Source organism: Halichoerus grypus, chromosome 2, assembly GCF_964656455.1.
Source record: "Halichoerus grypus chromosome 2, mHalGry1.hap1.1, whole genome shotgun sequence".
NCBI classification, from domain to species: domain Eukaryota; kingdom Metazoa; phylum Chordata; class Mammalia; order Carnivora; family Phocidae; genus Halichoerus; species Halichoerus grypus.
This window is the reverse complement of record NC_135713.1, coordinates 172,535,764-172,556,665: the sequence shown is the minus strand read 5'-3', so window position 1 is coordinate 172,556,665 and position 20,902 is coordinate 172,535,764. Positions and strand designations below refer to the sequence as shown.

General features: G+C 49.2%; 2 protein-coding genes across 2 annotated transcripts; both read left to right on the top strand.

The window, feature by feature from the left end:
• Window positions 1-682: 682 nt before the first annotated feature.
• On the top strand, window positions 683-6,940 carry CCL5 (C-C motif chemokine ligand 5). The gene is made up of 3 exons (XM_036094468.2): window positions 683-830; window positions 2,223-2,334; window positions 6,597-6,940. Exons 1-3 carry the CDS (start codon window positions 755-757, stop codon window positions 6,682-6,684), a joined length of 276 nt encoding a protein of 91 aa, XP_035950361.1. The 5' UTR covers window positions 683-754; the 3' UTR covers window positions 6,685-6,940.
• On the top strand, window positions 6,864-20,298 carry HEATR9 (HEAT repeat containing 9). The gene is made up of 15 exons (XM_036094469.2): window positions 6,864-8,429; window positions 9,349-9,398; window positions 10,882-11,063; window positions 11,318-11,444; window positions 11,653-11,709; window positions 11,897-11,953; window positions 12,634-12,691; window positions 13,060-13,190; window positions 16,416-16,598; window positions 17,006-17,098; window positions 17,204-17,323; window positions 18,429-18,502; window positions 18,990-19,041; window positions 19,482-19,568; window positions 19,811-20,298. Exons 1-15 carry the CDS (start codon window positions 8,342-8,344, stop codon window positions 20,189-20,191), a joined length of 1,740 nt encoding a protein of 579 aa, XP_035950362.1. The 5' UTR covers window positions 6,864-8,341; the 3' UTR covers window positions 20,192-20,298.
• The last annotated feature ends 604 nt before the right edge of the window (window positions 20,299-20,902 follow it).

The window sequence follows — 20,902 nt, the reverse complement described above, 5'->3', positions numbered from 1 at the left end:
ATGATCCCTAGGGTCCTCTGCAGCTTTCAAATTCTGTAACTTTTGTATCCAAGAAGATTTGAGAAAGGAGATGGGATCCCAGCGTTTACTGAATTTCCTCATCTGTAAAATGGGGGAGGGGGGCGGGAATGAGCATAATAATAGTAAATGAGTTGAGCTTGTAAAACCTTTAGAATAGTGGCTGGCACCATCGGGTGGGTGTTCTCACCTCCTTTGGGGGCTATATGTCAGAGAACCCTCCCTTCCATGGATGAGAGGGGAAATACGGATCTGTAATGCATGAGCAAGAACATTGAAAGCAACCAAATAAACACTGAGTTTATTTCTAATCCATCCTAACTGCCCTCCTCCGCCCCCGGGGAAGCAGCATCCTGACCTCTGATGAGCACCCCTGCCCCAGAAGAGGAAGCTGAAGATGCCATCAGAGGAGGAGGTTTTCCACCACCAGTGCTTCTATTAGCTCTTCTGGAGGGCAAAGAAGGAACCGATGAGCTCACTCTGGACCAGAGGCAGCGAGGAGGAGAGAGAGAAAGAGACTCAAATTTCCGGAGGCTATTTCAGTTTTCTTTTCCATTTTGCGCAATTTCACTTATGATACCAAGCAGTCCGTGGCTGCTGTTTTGGAAACTCCCCTTGGGGTGGCGCCCCTTCTACTGGCCTGACTCTATAAAGGGCCAGCCTCAGCAGCAGAGGATCCCTGCAGAGGATCCCCAGACAGCAGGTGGCTCTCCCGCAGCCTCCACCCGCAGGTACCATGAAGGTCTCCGCAGCTACCTTTGCAGTCCTGCTGGCCGCCGTCGCCGTCTGCGCTCCTGCCTCTGCCTCCCCATGTAAGTCAGGTCCCGAGCACCGCAGCCTGGGGCAGACCCTCACGCTGGCCCAGACTTCGCCCTCCTTTCCGGCTGCAGCATTTATGCTGTCGGAACCCAGTGACTTATATTCCCAGATAGTGCTTTACCCAGATGTCCAGCTGTCCCTGGAGCCACCACACGGCAGGGACCCTCTCTGCTCAAGTCTTCTGTCCTCAAGATCTACACCCAAGCCGTCCAGGTGCTGAGGGCGGACCGATGCTGGGGCTATTAGCAGGCAGAGGCAGCCTTGAACTGACTTTGAAACACAGCTAACTTATGCCTATCACCAGCAGGGTTCCTAAGAAACTTCTAAGCTTGGGACAGTCATATTCTCCCCATTTCATAGATGGAAAAAGTGGGGCTTGGGAGAGGATCTTAATTTTTTTAATTTTAATTTTTTTTAAGATATATCTATTTGAGAGAGCGAGAGGGAGAGAGTGGGGGGGGAGGGGTGGAGAGAGAGGGAAAGAGAAAATCTCCAGCAGACTCCCACTGAGCAAGGAGCCTGACGCAGGGCTCGATCCCACCACCCCGAGATCATGACCTGAGCTGAAATCCACAGTGGGACGCTTAACCAACTGAGCCACCCAGGTGCCCCGGGAGAGGATTTTTTAAAAGCCTAGTATAGATCAAGTATTATGCTGACTGCTCTGCATGTACCATGTCATTTAATACTTGCCACTACTCTTAGAGAAGCTGAGCTTGACTTACAGAGTAGAGTTAAGTAACTTGCCTGAGGTCACACAGGAAGTGGGGAAACTAGTGTTCAAACCCAGTTGTAGCTGGCTTTTAACACTCCTACTTTACCGGGAAGTGGCAACTGACACTTCCCAGGGTCATCCTGAATTAACTGAGCAACAAAAAGTCCTCCTTCTCTGTTCAGAGCCCTTCTTATCATGCCTCAGCCAGAGGCTCCCAGGGTGCAATACACATTTTCAGGCCCCTCTTGAGGGTTGAGGCTGAGCCATGAAGTCCAAGTTTTGGAAGCCTCCCCCAACCCACCGTAGGTCTCAAAGAAACAAAGTTCTGAATCTATTGAGGATTCCGGGAGGGCAAGAATAAGGGCAAGGGGCCCAAGACGAGATAGGAGGAAGCCCAGCATATCCGTAGAGCCAAAGGCAAAGGGTTATGGTGTAGAGGGAAGGATACAAGCAAGACTCGAGGATTAGATGAAAGATTGCAGAGATCTTCTCAATCCTCTGTTGGAATCCCCCACTCTGCTACTGTGTGTCCACGGCCAAGTGACTTTACCTCTCCGAGCTTTAGTTCCAGCTAAAGGAGGATAAGAGTCTATCCAAGATAACATACCCAGCCCAATACCCCATGTGCAATGGCAATGAATACAGGGGTCTCCTTGTTTTCTCCTCCCAGATGCCTCGGACACCACACCCTGCTGCTTTGCCTACATCTCCCGCCGACTGCCCTACACCCACATCCAGGAGTATTTCTACACCAGCAGCAAGTGCTCCATACCAGCAGTCGTGTGAGTCCCAGCCCTGTGGACCCTCTAGTGGGGAGGAGGGGGGAGTGAGGAAGGGACACCTCTTGTCCCAGAGCCAGCCCCCCACAGGAGCCCTCTAAGAGGGCACCCTATCCACTCTTACCCATCTTCCAGCTGCTCAATTAGCCATAGTTCCTCCCTCTGCAGCTTCAGACCCCCCACCCACCCACTATCACGTAGAAGATTAGACAAGGGGCTCCTGGGGCGGTTCTCCCCACTCTGACGAACTGGGTCAGGTCTCTGATCTTTATGAGTATGACTTTTACTTTAATGTGACCTACAATGCTCCTGCATGGAGAAAAGATCGACACAGTCATCTCTCTCCAATTAAGAACCCCACATTCCCCCTATCCCACACCCAATTGAATCTACCTACAACCTCAGAGGATCTAAGGAGAAGTCAGAGGCCAGAGCCCTAGTTACAGTCAAGTGTATTTAAAAGAAAATTATCAATTGGTGAAGAAATAATGACATGAGATTCTCCTTTAAATATGCGAACTAATACATTTGAAAAAATTAAGTCTACTACCTAGAAAGTGCCTACTGTGTATCAAATGTGTTACATGGATTACCCCTAAATTTCATCATAACAACCCTTACAGGTATGCATAATTCTCTCCATGTTTCAGATAATGAACCTGAGACCCAGAGAGGTTTGGTGACTTGCCCAAGGTTGCACAGTAAGCGAGGGATAGAGCCTGTCTTTGGAGCTTCCTCTTTCTACTACAGAAAGGTCAACAATGATGGTTGCTTAAGAAATTTAAGATGAGGGGCACCTGGGTGGCTCAGTTGTTAAGCATCTGCCTTCGGCTCGGGTCATGATCCCAGGGTCCTGGGATCGAGCCCCACATCGGGCTCCCTGCTCGGCAGGAAGCCTGCTTCTCCCTCTCCCACTCCCCCTGCTTGTGTTCCCTCTCTCACTGTCTCTCTCTGTCAAATAAATAAACAAAATCTTTAAAAAAATAAAAAAAATAAAGTGTACAATTAAAGAAATTTAAGATGATAGAGACTTAAAGAATGAAAATGGGGTAATCATGAAGTTTCCTATATAACAGCAAAGTTTATTTTTTTAAGATTTTATTTATTTGTGAGAGAGAGAGAGCACAAGCAGCGGGAGCGGCAGGCAGAGAGAGAAGCAGGCTCCCCACTGAGCAAGGAGCCCCATGCGGGGCTTGATCCCAGGAGTCTGGGATCATGACCTGAGCCGAAGGCAGACACGTAACCGACTGAGCCACCCAGGCATCCCTCGAAGTTTTTTTAATCCAAAAATTCCTGTGACACTTGCAAAGCTATAGGTATTCAGAATTACCTTTTGTTCTGGTGAGTCCTTCAAAGTATAGTGGTAATATTTAGCACTACTAATTTTATCTCTGAAAACAAATATTTTTCAAAAGAAAAGAATCTTTCTGAGCCCCTGTTACGGGAAGGTAGAGATGAATAAACCACAATCCCTGCCCTCATGGGACTCAGTCTGATACAAGGAAAAGACAAATGCAGAATGACTGGAGTAACCCGGCATTAAAAAAAAATTACAAAAGGAGAGAGGGAGCACATCCAGCCTCGGGGGTGAGGGGAAGTTTGCTGCAAAAGGTGTTTGAGAGAAGCCTGCGGGACTGGGCACACTAGGCAGAGCGAACGCCGCCAGGACTCTCCTTTGGTTGTTGCGGCATCCCCGGGTAGAAGAGCAATGAGGGCCTCGAGTGGCAGCACAATGACGCAAAAGCGTTAGAGCGAGCGAGATGAGCTGGCACAGGGAAAGCCTAGAAAGGTCAGGTCCAGTTAAGAGGCTGTTACGGTTATCCATGTGAGCGGTATTGAGGCTAAACAGGACCTGAAGGGGACGGGAAGGAGCGATGGGGTAGGAAACCATCACAGGTGGAGTCAGCAAGCCCCGGCAGGTGAGGTGAGGTCAGGAGCAAGGACGAGAGGGGGGTTAAGTGACTGAGGTTTCTACCCAGACGGCTGGAGAAGGGCGGATGCCCCCCCCCCCCCGCCAAGTCTCAAGGAAGAGCTGTTTAAAGAGGAAAGAACCAAAGTGCCAGCACGAAAACCCTGTGGCAATGTCCAGCAGGGAGCGTGAGAAGAGGGCTTTGTAGCTAGAAAACAGCGTTGGGGCTAGAGATAGGACATTCTTTTATAGGAGGAAAGGGTCTCCTGAGATGAGAGTGGCAATCTTTAGCAGAGTCTTGGTGAACAATGGCCCCAGAGCTAGTCAGCCTTGGTTAGAATTGGCAGTGGCAGGAGCTTGGACCCAGCAGTTAACCTCTCTGAGCCTCCGTTTCTTCCTCTGCGAAGTGGAGTGAAAAAGAAGTACTTCCCTCACTGGGTCAAAGGGAAAACAAGGAAATGAAAAACGAAATCGGAATATATCCTGGCACACGGTTGGTGCCTGATAAGTGTTAACTTCTCCTCCTTCTCCAAATGCACTATTATATACACAGAAGTGACAAACTTGATGAGTGAATGCAGTTCATTCACTAACTCATTCAATAAACACCCGTTAAGCCCCCGCACTGTGCCAGACCGAGGGCCAGAGACTTGGGAGAAAAACACAGAAAAGGGCAGCAATTCTGAGAACACCTGCTCTCAAGGGGCAGGCGGAGGTGGTTGCTCCCAAGAGAACAGGCAGGAAGAGAGGCAGGAGGGGAGTCAGGCAAGTAGGAGGTCCCCAAAATGGGGGCAGGGAGAGAAGCTTAGCTTAGCCAGGAGGGGTTGTTCCTCAGTCTCACGTTCTTCAGGAGGAAATGGAGGCCTGAGAAGCCCTCACTCTAGAGGGCCCTTTTGATTTCCTGGCCACTGGCTGAGGGGGCCAAGAGAGAGGATAGCAAGTCTGCAGGATTTCCTGTCTGACTCGTGGCTGAACAAGGGCAGGGGCTTGGTCTGAAGCTCCCTCACCACCCCAAATAAGCAAACAAACACTAGGAGGCATGAGAGCCCAGAATACTCCATCTGCTCCCTTTCTCTCCTCTGCACACTAGAATGGAAGAGAGATGGTCAAGTGGCTCTGAGTTTCAGAAAAGGGGAGGCAGCTTCCTCGAGAACAAACACTATCCAGGATAGAACCTGAAAACAAACCGAGAAACCCTCATTCTCACCAGACGACCTAAGTCCTCACTTTGTCTGAAAACCTTTAGGCTCATAAAGGTGCAGGAAAACATCCTAAAGAAGCCGAAAGGAGAAAGGTCCAAGTAGACAGGGCTGGCCCAAAAGTAACATGTTAATGGGCAGCGCCGCTCACTAGGCCCACGGTCTCCCCCAGATAGAGCCGGTCTCCCAGCAAACAGGCGAGGCAGGCAGCTGGACTGAGGCCGTGCCCTGCAGGCTTTCATACCTCCAACGCCTACCATCAACACCTGTGGAAACAAGGCCTCTCCCTCCCAGAGGCCTCCACGTTCCGGCGGGGTTCATTGGTAGAAGTGCTTTCACAACGGCTATACCTCGGGGCCTTCGACCTCGCTGAGCACTGATACCCAGTGCCAGGACCTTTGTCATGTGGCTCTGATCCCTCCCAAAGAAGAATCCCATAACATCCCAATAACAATACGTGTGTGGTATTTTCCACACCTCCACAATACTATCTCATTTGAGTCTCACAACAACAGTGCAAAGTAGGAATTATTTCTATCTATATTTTAGAGGTAAACAAATAGATTCAGAGGCCCGAAGTGATTTGCCAAGGTGAATGCACTAATGAGTAGTGAAATCAAGACCCAAGGTCATGTCTGTCACTGATGCACACACGCATAGATGTATTCATCTGTTGAGCATCCACCCTGTGCCAGGCACTGTATTATCTAAAGCCAAATCGCACCTTTGGTTGTTTTTTTTAACCACTTCTTATCTCTCACTTAGTCAACCGTGACTCAGTTCCTAGAAGACACCTCTTCTTCTCTGCATCTTGAGCACCCAGCACAGAGTCTGAAACCGAGATGCACTGAGGAAAGCTAGTGGTTGACGAGCTCAATCCTAGACTCCTCAGGGTCCATATGCCCTTAGCTCTCCAGGTTGCATGGGTTTGTGTGGGGGTTCACATGCACACAGATCTGCTTTTGGTTGGGAGCCCTACGACCCAACAGAAGAGGAAATATCCTTTCCTTAAAAGCTACAAATCCAACCTTACAGAGCTCCAAGAATGCCCCACCCCAGTACCATCATGTTCATCCCCTTGTGGCTCAGTCCACCTCATCCCCAGAACCGGCTGTCCGGGTGCTGACCAGGTCCCATCCTGTGCTCTTCCCCCACAGCTTTGTCACCCGGAAGCACCGCCAGGTGTGTGCCGACCCCCAGAAGAAATGGGTGCGGGACCACATCAACTCTTTGGAGATGAGTTAGGATGGAGGGCGTCTTGAACCTCAACTCATGCAAACTTCCCTAGTGCTTCTTGTTCTTGTCCTAACCAGCTTGGGAGACTCCCCACAAACCCCTGCTCCCACTCCCTCCTGGGAGGGCACGAATTCCACCAGCCAGCAGCAGCTACAAAAGCCTCCTCCACCTAAAGCTCCCAAGAGCTCCTGAGGCTCTGCCTTGTGCACACAAAGTCTCTCGGCTCTGAGATTCATTTAGGCCCCTCGGCTTCTTGGCCCCGGCTCTGCAATCAGAAAGGAAGTCAGCTTGCCTCTGGAGGCGAAGAAGGGAGGAAGACTGGGCTCCTTCGGTAAAGTCCTGCGGCCACAGATCCTCTCTCAGCCCCCTCACTGGGAAGGGCTGACTGGCAAAATGTGAGAAATCAGCTTCCCATTAAAATTCTCCATGCAGTTACCAAGCTGGCTCCTGGTTTGACTGCCTCCTCGGGAACCCCCCTTCCTCGTGAGCATTGAGCAATTAGCTACATATTGAATTTAACGGTCCTGTCTTTTTAGAGTTCTTTAGCAAACTTTTTGTGTGCGACTTCAAGTATTTTATTAGGAGTTCATATCAAATCTTTGTAGAATGTTCCCTGAGTTTGGATTTGCCTGGGTGTTTCCTCATAATTCGATTCGGGTTAAACATTTCTGGCAGGGACACCACATGGGTGACACTGGGTTTCTCAGTGCAGCACATCAGGGTACATGTTGGTTTACTGGTGATGTTGAGTCTGATGGCCTGACGATGGTCCAGATTTTCTTGCCACAGCAAGCTCGCTGATGTGCGCCAGGCACTATGCCAGGCACGGGAGGTTGGCGGGGAGAGAGATGAATGAGCCACAAGCCACAATCTTTAACTTTAGGCAGATTAAACATATGATAAACACCTAAAGGGAAGCAACTGTTCAAAAAGCTGTGGTCACACTGGGAGTGGGAGTGGCAGGGGGATGACACCACTGAAGGAGGTGAGGCAGGGTGCTTGGGGGAGAAAAGAGATGTCAGAGATGAGACAGCGTTTAAATGAAGTTTGGAAGATTGGAGAGCCAGTTTAGCAGGTAGGAAAGGCCTGACAGGTAGAGGGAACAGCATATGTAAAAGTAGGAGGTACGGGAGGCAGCTCCTCACCACATAGGGAAGAGTTCAGTCTCTTGCAGCCAAGGAGGGAGGTGTGTGTACAAACGGGGCTTTCCCCCTCCTGCCATTTTCCTGATGACTAATCCTAAGAACCATCCCTGCCCCTCCCATGGGCTGATGTGTGCTTGACAGTTCACCAAATGCTTTGACTTTCTTTCCCGTGCATGCCTCACCACAGCCCCTCCAGCTCCCAGACAGGCATGACTTTCCCACTTTTCAGATGAGGAAACGGACGCTCCCAGAGGTCAAGTGACTAGCTCAAGGCCACAGGCCAGGGGACCCCAGGGGTGGGGGCTGGGGGGGCGGGGCTCAAGAATGGAACTGGAGTCTTCCATTTACCTAGGAGATCTGGTTGCTCAACACTCGGAAGATTCTACCCACAGAAGCCCCAGCCCCTCACCTGTCCCTCTTGTGCCACAGAGGACAGGTCTCCCCAGCTGTGTCCCCACGCTCCCAACAGCCCTGTATTGCCCCACCTGGGTTCCCTCTGGCCCCACCAGGAGAAGAGGAGGATGGCCTACGAAAAATCAGCTGATCTCTTTGACATCTCCAGGTCCATGTTCAAGTACCCATGGCTAGAATACCCAGAAAGGACCAAAGGTGAGGCTGGAATAGGCAGGAACAAAGTCAAGGGTGGGGCCTGGAAAGAAAAGCTCCCTGGCTCCCTCTCCCAAGACGGGGGTCTGGTGAGTTCAGCAAATCCACAGGAAGGGTCAGGGCAGGCCACCGGACACTTGGTGGCTCCCCACGGCCTTCAAGGTAAGTCTCCACGACCTGCAAAGATGGGACATCTGTCTCCCTAGCTTCCGCTCCCACATCTGCACCCTGCTCTCTACCCAACTCCCCACCTCCCGGTCTTTGAAAGAAGTCATTCCCCGTGTCTAGCGCTCTTCCCCCTTATCTATCGGGCTAACCCCGACGTGGATTAAAGCCTGAGCCTCTGGGAAACCTTCCCTGATCCTCCCAGCCAGGTTAGGGGCCTCATCTGTGCCACCTGTGCCTGTCTCTTCACATTTGTCTCCCTTGGTTAATCACTAGTAAACAATTCTGTCTCACCAGCTAGATCCGTGGTTCTCAGAGTGTGGTCCCAAGACAAACAGCATCAGTATCTTGTTAGAAAGGCAAATCCCCAGCCCCCACCCCACATCTGCTGAATCTATACTCAGGATGAGTGCCAGAAATTGGTTTTAAGAAGCTCTCCAGATGAATGTATGGTGATTAACATAACAATAAAAAATTTTTTAAAAAAGAAGCTCTCCAGGTGATCCTACAACACACTCAAGTCTGAGAACCACTGAACGAGACCACTGGTTTTCACCATCAGCTGCATATTAGAATCCTCTGGGGAGCTTTCTGAAAGGCCTAGGCCCTATCCCCAGAGCATCAGATTCAATTAGTCTGATGTAGGGCCAAGGCAGGTTAAAAATTCCCCCAAAGAATTCTAACATGCAGCGTTCACTAAATGCTGAATAAATGAATACCTGACTGGATGATTCTTAGCCCACCATTTGTACCACAGAACTCAGAAAAGTCACGGCTCCTGTTCACCTGCCCTTGTCCTGCTACCAGGTAAGACCCCTAACTTTTGCCCCCGCCCCTGGAAGCTTTGTTAAAATGCGAGGGGCAGCCGACTGTCCCTTTCCTTTAAGGCCAGGTCACAGAACCCTTACACTCATCCTTGGGGCTGCCGCTAATTCTGTGTGACCTTGGACGAGTCACTTGCCCCCCGCCCCCGGGGCCTCAGGCGCTTCCTCGGTCACAAGCCAACCCCTGTCCCACTCCATTTGGGGAGTTGCTATGAGCTACTATCTGTAAGGCCCGGGCTTAATGCCGGCAGTGCTTAATAAGGAGTCATTTTTACTCATTAATGCAGGGATCCTCAGAGTTGCTGGATAGAATACTGGATGCCCAATTAAATTTGAATTTCAGATAAGTAACTTTTTGTATAAATATGTCCCCAATATGGTATCCAATACCTAAAATCTAAATTTACGTGGGCGTCCTGTTTTTTTTATTTGCTTGGTTTTCACTAAATCTGACAACCCTACTCATTACGAGTCAATGCTCCACTTTCTGAAATCATGGCAGTCACCTGACAACCTTTACTATGATCTTCTCCATCACCACACTGAAATCCACTGGCTGGAGCCCCTCTTGTTGCTCAGAGAACTGACTCTGACAAAGGCTGGGGCAGAGATAGGAGTGAATTCTAGCCAAATCTGCGGAGAAAGTCCCCTGACCCACCCACCACCCTCCACTACAATCACAGCTGCAGTTTCACGACCGTTTAAGGAAAGCCTGCTTTTCCAACTGAACTGTGAAGTTCCACGAGGGGCAGGGATGATAACTGCCTCCCCAGCACCTGGCACAGTGCTTGGCACTTAGCAGGTGCTCGGTGAGTATCTGCTGCATGCCTGAAGGGGCAATAGCCTGTCTTTCCCCTTTTCACTCCACATCTCCCTCACCCCTTGCCTTTTTTTTTTTTTAAGATTTATTTATTTATTTGTCAGAGAGAGAGTGAAAGAGCACAAGCAGGGGGAGCGGCAGGCAGAGGGAGAAGTAGGCAGAGGGAGAAGCAGGCTCCTTTGCCGAGCAAGGAGCCCGATGCGGGGCTCGATCCCAGGATCCTGGGATCATGACCTGAGTGGAAGGCAGACGCTTAACAACTGAGCCACCCAGGCGTCCCACCCCTTGCCTTTTCATCTCCTTGCCCAGATGGCCTTTTCAAAGTGCTCTGAAATCCTCAAATAACCAAACGGTGTGCTCGGATTGGCTTACAGATCAACAAGGGCTTCACAATCTTGATCTCATTTGTTCTTGCAACAAGGGCTACAGAAAAAAGGATTATTAGCTCCATTCTGCAGATGAGAAGACGACTGAGATCTTGGTGGGTGAAGTCACTTGCCCAAGTCACACAATGGGTAGGAGGTCTCTGACTCTAGCTGAGATGAGAGACTAAAGGGCGTCCCTCTCACCTAGTCCCTTCTTATCCTGGTCTTTTTCCTGGCTGAGGAATATCCCCTCCCACTGCTGTGCCATTCACACCCCCCAGATGCCAAAGGAAGAGTTTCCCCCAAGCCCAGAGTGCTGGAGGCAGCACCCGAGCAAGCCACATTCAGTGCCTTACTGCTACTTCAAGAAGCCTGAGATCTACACACACTGGCACGCTCTGTATGATCAGCGACAAGAACGGGATGCCCAGAAAATGCTGCAGAAAATGAGAGATCACCCTAGGTGTGCTTTGCCCCTCCCTATTCTCCACACCCTTCATACCTTCTAGGAAAGAGAGGAAGGAGAAGGAAGGAGTGGGGTAGGGGGTGGGACAAATCCAGCTTACAGATCCCAGAGAGAAGCCTGGGGTAGGAGGAGGTGCATCTGTCTTCCTCTGGTCCCATCTCTGAGCTGGGCTAAGAAGGGCAGAGGAAAGTTTGTGAAGTACGAGGGAGGGAACAAGGGGACCAAGGCTGCCTATGCAATTTCTCACACAGGCAACTCAAAGAGGGCACGCCCATCCAAAAATTCCATCTCCCTATGAGCAAGTTGACTATAAAACCTCGGACGGTATCCAAGCCCTCAGACTCTACTGGGAACGCCCTGAAGCGGCAAAGATTAAAGGTCAGGGACCACGGTGGGAGGGAGAATGGGGAGACTCCCTTTCTGTGGGTGCCCTTACCTTGGGCTCACATTATCCTTCAGCCCTCAGTCCCTGCCTACAAAATGGAGGGAGGAAAGGAAAAGGGATTGGATGAGCTCCTCTCTGTTTGAAGTTCTACAACTATATTTATCCCTTTCTTCCTCTCCACTGGCTCCCTTGGATGGGCAGGAACTCACCAAAAGCCTGGAATCTCCCAGAGAGCATGAGCAGTTCTATGCAGCACAGGTGAGAGGTGGCAAGGGTGGTGGAGTATGGCCACAGGTAGGAGTTGGCTGAGCTGGGGAGTAGAAAGATGCTTGGGGTGGGGGTGGGGGGTGTATTCCAAGACAAAACTCCAGCTGTGTCCAGAGGCTGTAACTCGTGGGGGTGGTATCTGAGCTCTCTTCCCTTTCTTCCACCCCTGTTCTTGCAGGCTCTGGGATGCCTGGGCGTCAGTGACAAGTTTGTCATAGAGGCCCTACAGCAGGTGGTGAGTCTAGGGCTGCATGGAGCTCGTGAGAGGAGGAAACAGGGTCTGAGGTATGTGGAGCATGGGCACAGGGGCACAGACAAGGCTCGCCAAGGTGCAAGGATGCTGGGTCAGATGCAGTGAGGAGAGAGCTGCCAGTGTGCGGCATGCCCCATCTCATGCCCTTGGCTTTCTTGAAGGGCAGCTTGGTGGGGCTGGGGGAATCTGAAGTTCCCCTCTGTCAAACAGAAAAGACCCTCAACTGAAAAGCAGAAAAGAACTGGGACTGAGTTCATTCTCTACCTTAACTGAATCAATGCCCCATGCTTATAGGCCAATTTATAATGGGGAACATGCGTTCTTATCCATATTCTCATTTAAATCTTACAAACTGGGAATAGACAGTAGTATCTGTGTTTTTCTAATGATAAAATGGAAGCTCTGAGAGTGAGCCAAGTGACTTGCCCAAGGTCCCATGGCTACTAGATACCAGATAGGGATCGGAACAAAAGTCTTACTCCCGAGTTGTGTTCCTTCCATTGCACCATCCTGCCTGTTGTACTCTGTGTTTGAGCATAGGAGGTCACTCTCTAGGCCTCGGTTTCCTCACTTGTAAATGAAAAGTTAAGCTGAGATGATTCTTAACGCTCTGACATTCCATCACCTTACGGCATATCTCCACCACCTGCCTCTTAAATCAGGCCCAAACTGGTCCAGAGAAAGTGAAGTATGAGGCCTGTCGAAGCCTGGCCATGCTGGGTGAGTATGTCCCCTCCCTGAGGGGCGAGTGGGAGAAAGTGAGAAAGGAAGCAGTGCAGCCCCTGTCCCCTTTGGGTAAGGACACCCACTTCTACCTAGCATTTGGCAGGAGCTGGGAGCTAACCTAGTACTGTGGGCAGAGAGAGGAAAGTGGGGTGAAAAGGAGAAGAGATTGGGAGGGAGTGGGTGGGTCCCTGGAACCCCAGCCATGCTCAGCCAGCTGCAGCAGTGTCCTGGGAGGACGGGCAGCACCTGGGGATCCAGGACTTAGAACTTCTGTCTTGAGGGCACAGTGGAGTCAAATGGGTCCTGGCAGAGAGGGACAGTCCCTGAGGCTCTGCCCTGACCCGAGGACCTCCCTTGTCCAGGCTGCCTGAGTAAGCACGTGATCCAGGTTCTCATCACACAGCTGAAGGGGCAAAATGAGGGGCAAAGGATGGATTCTCTGACAGGGCTACGAGCGGCTCTGAACTCCTGGGCTGCTGTCCCCAAAGACAAGGTGATTGGGAGAAGAGTCAGTAACTGGGGCAGGTAGGACAAGGTAATTGGTGGTGCTGGCTGGGGTTAGCCCCTAGCTCCTAGCCTTGATGGGAGAAGACACTGTCCTCGTGGAGTTCCCTGTGGAACAGCTTCCCTGAATAGAAGCGCTGGCAGGGCCACGTAGGAGTCACACAACCCCTGACAAGCTGGCTTTCAGAGCCATGGTCTGTTCATTTCCAAAATGGGGGAGAGTCACACTCATCAGGATGAGCACTGAGTAATGTACAGAACTGCTAAATCACTAAATTGAAACTAATAGAACGCTGTACGTTAACTATACTAATACAACACTGTATGCTATTTTTCAATAAAAATTCATGAACAGATTAAACAAAATGGATAGTAATTATAGCATTGTTGAGAAGATTAAATGAGATAATGTATGTAAAGCACCTCGTTCAATGCCTGCGCTTTTTAAATGGTAACCATTATCATCCTTAAAATAACCTACTAAAGAAAAAACCTCTCTCAAGAGGGGAAAGGGATCAAGAGAGTCTGCAGCACTACTCAAATTTTTTCCTTTTAGGGTCCTCTTACTTTGAGCCCATCACTGTTCCGTGTGAAATAGAAGTCATCATTCATCCATTTACTCAACAAATGTATATATTTTAAATCAGCTATCACATGCCAGGCACTGTCCCAGGCCCTTAAGATACATCAGTGAACCAAAGAGACAAAGATCCCCTGCTCTTGTGGAGCTTACCTTCTAGTTGGGGAGACATATAATAACCAGTAAACTTAATTATATAGTATGTTAGAGGTGACAAGTGCAGTGGAAAAATTAGGTAGCAGGGTGAGGATGATCAGAAATGCCAAGTGGGGATGGGACTAAGCTGCAGTTTTAAACACAGAAGGGAGGGAAGGCTTCATTTAGAAGGTGTCATTTGAGCAAAGACACGAAGAAGGCGAAGGCGTTAGCCTTGTAGATATCTAAGAGAAGGCATTCCCGGGGGAAGGGCCAATCAGTGCAAAGGCTCTAAGGCAGGAGGGTGCTTGGCCTGGTCCAGGGACAGCAAGGAGGCCAGTGTGGCTGCAGTGGAGTGGAAATAGAGAAAGTAGTAAAAATGAAGGTAGGTCAAAGTAGTTAACAGGAGACTCAATTATACTAGATCTAGATCGACTAAATCATACTAAGTCATTGCTTTCTGGACGACTTCAAGTACTTGGACTTTTACTTTGCCTGAAGTAAGGAACAAAGCAGTGACATAATCTAACTTACATTTCAAAAGGTTCACTCTGCTGTGCTGAGAAAAGATGGGAGGTGGGGGTGGGGCATCAGGTGGAAGCAGGTGGACCAATTAGGGGCTACTGAAGCAATCCTGGTGAGATGTAATGGTGGCATGGATCACGGTGGTCGTAGTGGGATTAGTAAAACTCTTGACAGGTAGAATGTGAGCTACAAAAGCCAGTGAGGAAACAAGGATGAAGCCAAGGTTTTTGGCCTAGTGGCTGAAAGGATGGAGTTGTTATTAACTAAGATGGAGAAAGTTGCAAGTGGAACAGGTTTGGAGGTAATATCAGAAGTCCAGTTTTGGACAAGTTATGTTTGAGATGTTACTGGACCTCCAAGGGAGACAGCAGGTAGAGTTGTATGTACAATTTTGAGTTTAGAAGTCTGAACCAGAGAAAGGAATTTATGAGTTGTTGGCATATAGACAGCCTTTAATGTCATTCAATTAGATGAGATCACTAAGGACCAAGTAGGAAATCTTAGGGCATCCCAATATTAAGAGCTCAGGGAGAAGAGGAAGAACCAGTAAATAATGACAGCTGGCCATTAGGTAGGAAGACAACCCAAGAGTGTGGTATTCTGAAAATCAAGTGAAGAACATATATCAAGGAAAGGAAACAAATCACCCACATCAAATAATATAAGGACTGAGAACTGATACACAGATTAACAATGTAGGAATCCTTGATTATCTTAACAAGAACAATTTTGGTGGGGTCATGGCGGTGTAGGTCTGACAGAAGGAGTTTAAGAGTGAACAGGAGGAAAGAAATTAGAGATGGCAAGAATGGACAACTTTCCAAGTTTTGCTGGCAAGGGCTGTAGCTGGCACCAGCGGTGGATTTTAGAAAAAAGAAAAATAATAGCATGTTTCTATGGTCCAGTAGTTAGAAAAATGATAACTTTGAAGAGAGAATAAAGAGTTGTGATTAGGTGAGAAGAGATGAGGTCTAACACACAAGTGGAAAGACTAACTTCAGACAGATGGCCAGAGTCTATACTAATAAGAGCAGGGAAGAATATATGGGTGCAGGTATTGGAAAGAAATGGTGGTAGGTGCCTCTGGAACTTCTTTTCCAGTTGCTTATATTTGCTCAGTGAAGTAGGAAGCAAGGTCATCAGCTGAGAGTTAAGAATGGAGGAAGAAGTGTTGGAGGTTCCAGAGGACAGGGTGTGAATCAGGAGGGCGGGAAAAAGAATTGCCCATGGAAAAACAGTATGGTTACTAGGTAGCACTAAGGGTCTACACGAGGTTTGTGTTCACACATTCAAAGCAAGATCAGTCACCATAACTGTGTGCTTTTATCCAGGAAGCGCAGGCACAGAGTAAGTCGAGAGTTGACTACAATGAAGCAAGAGGAGGTAAAGGAGTTGAGTGAGGCAAGCAAGTGACTATAGTAGGACCATGGAGTTTAAGCTGGGTAGAGAGGGAAGAAAATGAGGAGCAGTGAAAAGGTGCTCAGTGGACTGTTAATCCTTGTGGAGTCCAATAATTATTGGCAAGATAGGAGCTGGAAAGATAGGAGGTGATGGTCAGAGAGTGGGATCCATGAAATGGAGATCATGGAGAAGTCACAGTAATGGATAATGATAAAAACCTCTCTGTGAAAATTAATGGCTGACATAGAATGGAGGACAAGGACAAGATTATTGGAGAACAGGAGTAGGATCAATGACATGTATATTTTTTTAAATATCAGGAATTAAGATAGCAGAAGTGTTCGAGAGTGACAGTCATCCATCCACAAGATAAAGTTGTAGAGAAATGAGATAAGACCTAGGAGCAAGTAGAGGAGAGCAAAAATAAGGGGAAGTGGGTAAAATAATCTGAGGACATGAGATTCATTCTGGGGAGGAGGGACAATGCTCTGGAAGTAGCAGTGAATTGCCCTCTTAACAAAGCCTGGCTGAAGACATAGTCCCCCTGCCCATTTCACTTCTTGTCTCCCTCAGAGGACTCAAGTCGGGGATGAAGAGAAGTTGGTACCTGTGCTGCAGATGCTGATAAATAAGTCATCGAATGAAGCAGCTCTGGAGGCAGCCCTGTGCTTGGGTTTCCTGAGGCCCTGCAGCGACATAGCCCAAGAGTTCTTGTTGCAGTGCCTGAGCCAAGGGTCCAAAACCCAGCAGATGAAGGTGTGAAGGGCAGGAGGCTGGGCTCCCTGGGGAGCACTGGGGGACCAGAGGCCAGTGCTGACTTTGGTATAGCCTGGACCCCGTCATACTCAACCAGAGAAAAGAAGCTTCAGCAGGGAGCACTGCGGGGCCCTGTGTGTCTACGAATATGTATATGCATGAGTATGGGGTCACATAGATGTGTAAGTGTACATGTCTCTGTATATATTTGATTTGTATGAATGTTCATTTATAAATGTGCACATATGTGCACACATGAACTTAGGTTCTCACTCAAAAGGTGAAGAGGCAGGAGATGGACCCCATCTGTTCCCCATGAGTTTTAGGCTCAGCCCTCAAGCCTACCTGGCCGTCCAGATGCCTCTTGGCCCTGTACACCCCACCCTACCCTGCCTGCCCCCCCACAGGCACTCAGCATGCTGGTCAAGATGATGCATGTACACACAGCCACAGTCACCAGGGCCATCCTAGACCAGCTGTGCTATTCTAGTGTCCTGGAGGTAAGCTCTCAGACTGCCTAGGACCCTTCCTTCTCCAGCACTAGCACAGGGGTGAGGGATAAGGAAGAGAGTCTATCCTTTATACCTTCCCACCTCTGCTCTCAGCACCGCTTTGAAGCCACCCAGATGCTCAAGACCATTGGGCTGGAAAAGATCCAGGCACAAGGGCTGGAGGGATTCACATTTGACCTGCTCTGGAGGAAGACGTATAATGAACCTTTCCTTGTAAGTGAGACCAAAGCTCCCAAGCCCGGCAGCCCAAACCCCCCTCCTTTCTCTTCTCTGAAGACCTCCCCCAGCTTGGCTCCCACCACACTGCCCCACAAAGTATCATAGTCACTCTAAGGCACTAAAGCACTCCCTGTTCCCCTAATACGGCCCATGTTTTCAAGCCACCTTGCTTTTGCTCAGACGGTTCTCTCAGCGAAAAGTGCCGAGTCATCCCTCCCTCCCTCTGCAAGGTGAAAAATTTGCCTCATGCTATTATTCACTCCTCCCTCCTGCCTGTCACAGTGACTGCTCCTGCGAGGCCAGTCCAAACACCTTCTATGGGAACCTTTCCCAAATCACCTCCAACAGAATGAATCCTGCTTTCCCTCTGTGCTCCTTTGCTTTCATCTTTTTGTAGCTTGTTACAGAACCAGCCACAGAACTTCTAAAGACATTTTTCTAAAATGTAAATCAGATTGTGTCTCACCTCTGCATAAAACTTTTCAGTAGCTCCCCAATGCCCTCAGGAAGGCTTACATTGCCCTTTACCACCCAAGGCCTGCTTCCCTCTCTAGCTTCATCTCTCCCCACTCCTGCTCAGGGCCACACACCAGCTATGCTTAAAATGACCTTGTCCTCATTTATACCTGTTATCCCAGTGTAATTCCTCAGAGCACCCCACTTTGAAGAGTCTCAGTGTGGTCACCTAGCTAAACTGAAATATTTTCTGTTCCCCAACCTCTGTGTGCTCTCTCCTGCCTCTAAGCTTTTGTACATGCCCTCCACTCTGCCCAAAAAGTCATCCCGTCCCCAGCCCTCTACTGGTTAACTGCCATCCACCCTTCAGGCTTCAGCTGAGGCATCACTTCTTCCAGCAAATCTTGCTGATACTCGGACTGAGGAGACCCTCCTATGTTCACCCTATAGTTAGTTCAGTTGTAACACTTAAAACAGTAGTGTGACTGCCTACTCACTTGTCTGCTTCCCCTACCAGACCATGAGTTCCTCAAGACAAGGACCATATGTAGCACAAGGTCAACATTCGGTAAAGGTTTGTGAGCACTTCAAGGTACACTCCTGTATTCTTTTTCTCTGTTGTCCCACCTTAATTCTTCTTCAGGCTATGAGGCAGGCTGTGGCTGAAACTGTGGAAGAGCTCAAGATGAAGCCTACGATGATGAACTTGGTGGAGGCGTGAGTGGCTCAGGCTGGGAGCTGCCAGAGCCAAATCCTAGGCTGTGGGAAAGGGGCACGGGATCGGAAAGAGCTGAGAATCTGATCCCAGTTCTTACTTCTCACTTGCCCATGCCCCTGGCCAAATCACTCTTTGACCCCTAGGATTTTTCTTTATCTGTAAAAGGGGGCCGATAATACCTACCACTCAGGGTTGCTATAAAATATAAGAGCTCAAATTAAGATGAGGACATGAAAGGCATCTAAAGAAGGTAGAGTTCTGGACAGATGTGAGTCCTAATTGTCATTCAGTGCCTCCCGGCAAATTGCAGTACCTGCCTTTCCCTTCCTAGCCCCTTTCCTGACCCAAGTAACAAGAGGGAGCAATTGATGAAATTAGCATCACTCATTGACCTTAAGCCTGACTCACTCTGGGCTGCAAGAAGAAACCACCAGCCTTTCTCCCCTACCCTCTAATTGGATAACACACTCATTCCCTTCTACATAGGCAACTGATGAACTCAAATGCCACTGCACGCCAGGAAGCAGTCATCTCTTTGGTAAGGCCAGCTCTGCTTCTCTGGCCAGATGTCTTGGTGGCCGGGGGAGTAGGCAACTGAGCACAATTACTTAGCGGCAGAAAGGGCTATAAAGTTTGGGGAGGTGTGCTGGCTTGTTTTAGAATTCTGGCCCTACCAGGAATTCAGGGGTAACCTCTTCTTCAGGATTGGAGGTATGTGGGATAAGGGACAGGAGATGGGTATAAGAGATGTTGCTTAGAATTTGCAGGAATTGTCTTGACTCTTCCTGGTGAACAGTATGCACTGGAACCCAATGCAGTGGCCCCAAAAGGGAAAGAAAGGGATACCTCAGCTGGGGAGCTATAACGCCCCCTCTCTCCAGGCCACAGGGTTATCAGAGGGGGACTAGAATGGAAAAGAGCACAGATGTGCATCTTCCTAGGCTGGCTACTTAGTCACTCTCATTCTGCCTCTGCCAGGGTGTCCTGGGGATCCGCAACCCACAAGTGTTCCACTTGCTCCTGGACATGCTAGACACAGAAAAGAGCCAGGCTGTGAAGAAAAGCGTAAGGCATTCCTGCCCACCTCCTCCACTTCCCTACCCCTCCTCTAAGCCTCTCCCACCCATCCTCACCACTTCCTCTTTGTCAGGAGGGAGGAAAGGGGAATGAGCCTCGGACATTATCCCTTGACTTCATTACCTGGGGCCATAGTGGCCTGTGGCCAGAGCATCCCTCCCTGAGGCGCCCCCTCCGCTCCCAGCCTTAGCCTGAAGTGAGCCAGCCATAGGACCTTTGTTTCAATGCAGCTACAAGAAACATTAACTCTCTTGGCCTCAACTGATCCCTGGATCCAAAACAAGCTGAAGAACAAGGTTCTCTTTGTATATGAGGCACTTAAGACTAATGAGGAGGAAGGGCCTACAAGGTTCCGGAAAGAGCCTGAGAACCCAGAAGAGTTAACTATCCAAGACTTTCAACTTGCACAGCTGAACCCCTTGTTTATTGCAAAGTCCAGAGCCACATCAGACCAACAGAAAAAGCTGAGTGCCCAGAGACGCTCTGCCTTCTACCTCACCTCTGCCTTCCCACCCTGTTTCTCTAAACTGAAACACAAGGAACCAGCCACAGGGCCCTGGGTGCCAAGGATCAGGAAGCAGCTCCAGATTCTTGCTAAAACCTCCCAATAGGTCAGTTCTTCGGCCCAAGTTCCCACTCTCTCCCTGACGTTGCTTCTCAGGCTCCCCTGAGAAAACAATCTATACCTATCTTCCGTGAATAAATGAGTGTCACTCTACCTATCACTGCTGGTCCCTTTGTCAGAGGCTGCATGGAAACTCAGGTCTCCTCACTCCTGGTTGAGTGTTAATTCACTCAAGCCACATGTCCTTTTCACAAAGGGAAAGAGCCAGAGCTGCTCTAGTGGCCAACCTGCCTCCCTAAATCAAGCCACACCAATCCCAACAATCTACGTCCTCCATTAAAAAGAAAAAGCCCAGGGCGCCTGGGTGGCTCAGTTGGTTAAGCGACTGCCTTCAGCTCAGGTCATGATCCTGGAGTCCTGGGATCAAGTCCCACATCGGGCTCCCTGCTCAGCAGGAAGTCTGCTTCTCCCTCTGATGCTCCCCCCTCTCATGCTCTCTCTGTCTCTATCTCATTCTCTCAAATAAATAAATAAAATCTTAAAAAAAAAGAAAAAAAAAAGAAAAAGCCCAGACTTTGTGTAGTCAGAAAAATCTGAAGTCTAAATCCTAGGGTCCATCACTTTCTTGAACTTTGACTTTGGACAAGTTAATCTTCCTGTTTCCTCACCTATAATAAAATGAGAGTAATGTACACTACTTCAGAGAGCTCTTCTGAGGAGTAAACAATAATATAAATCCTAATAGAGTGCCTAGCAT

Bases quoted from the DNA above. Each gene is read 5' to 3' on its own strand.
- CCL5 (XM_036094468.2), top strand. From the start codon at position 755: ATGAAGGTCTCCGCAGCTACCTTTGCAGTCCTGCTGGCCGCCGTCGCC. The intron at 831-2,222 runs GTAAGTCAGGTC...TTCTCCTCCCAG, and splicing joins TCCTGCCTCTGCCTCCCCAT to ATGCCTCGGACACCACACCC. The intron at 2,335-6,596 runs GTGAGTCCCAGC...CTTCCCCCACAG, and splicing joins TGCTCCATACCAGCAGTCGT to CTTTGTCACCCGGAAGCACC.
- HEATR9 (XM_036094469.2), top strand. From the start codon at position 8,342: ATGGCCTACGAAAAATCAGCTGATCTCTTTGACATCTCCAGGTCCATG. The intron at 12,692-13,059 runs GTGAGTATGTCC...TCCCTTGTCCAG, and splicing joins TCGAAGCCTGGCCATGCTGG to GCTGCCTGAGTAAGCACGTG. The intron at 19,042-19,481 runs GTAAGGCCAGCT...TGCCTCTGCCAG, and splicing joins AGGAAGCAGTCATCTCTTTG to GGTGTCCTGGGGATCCGCAA.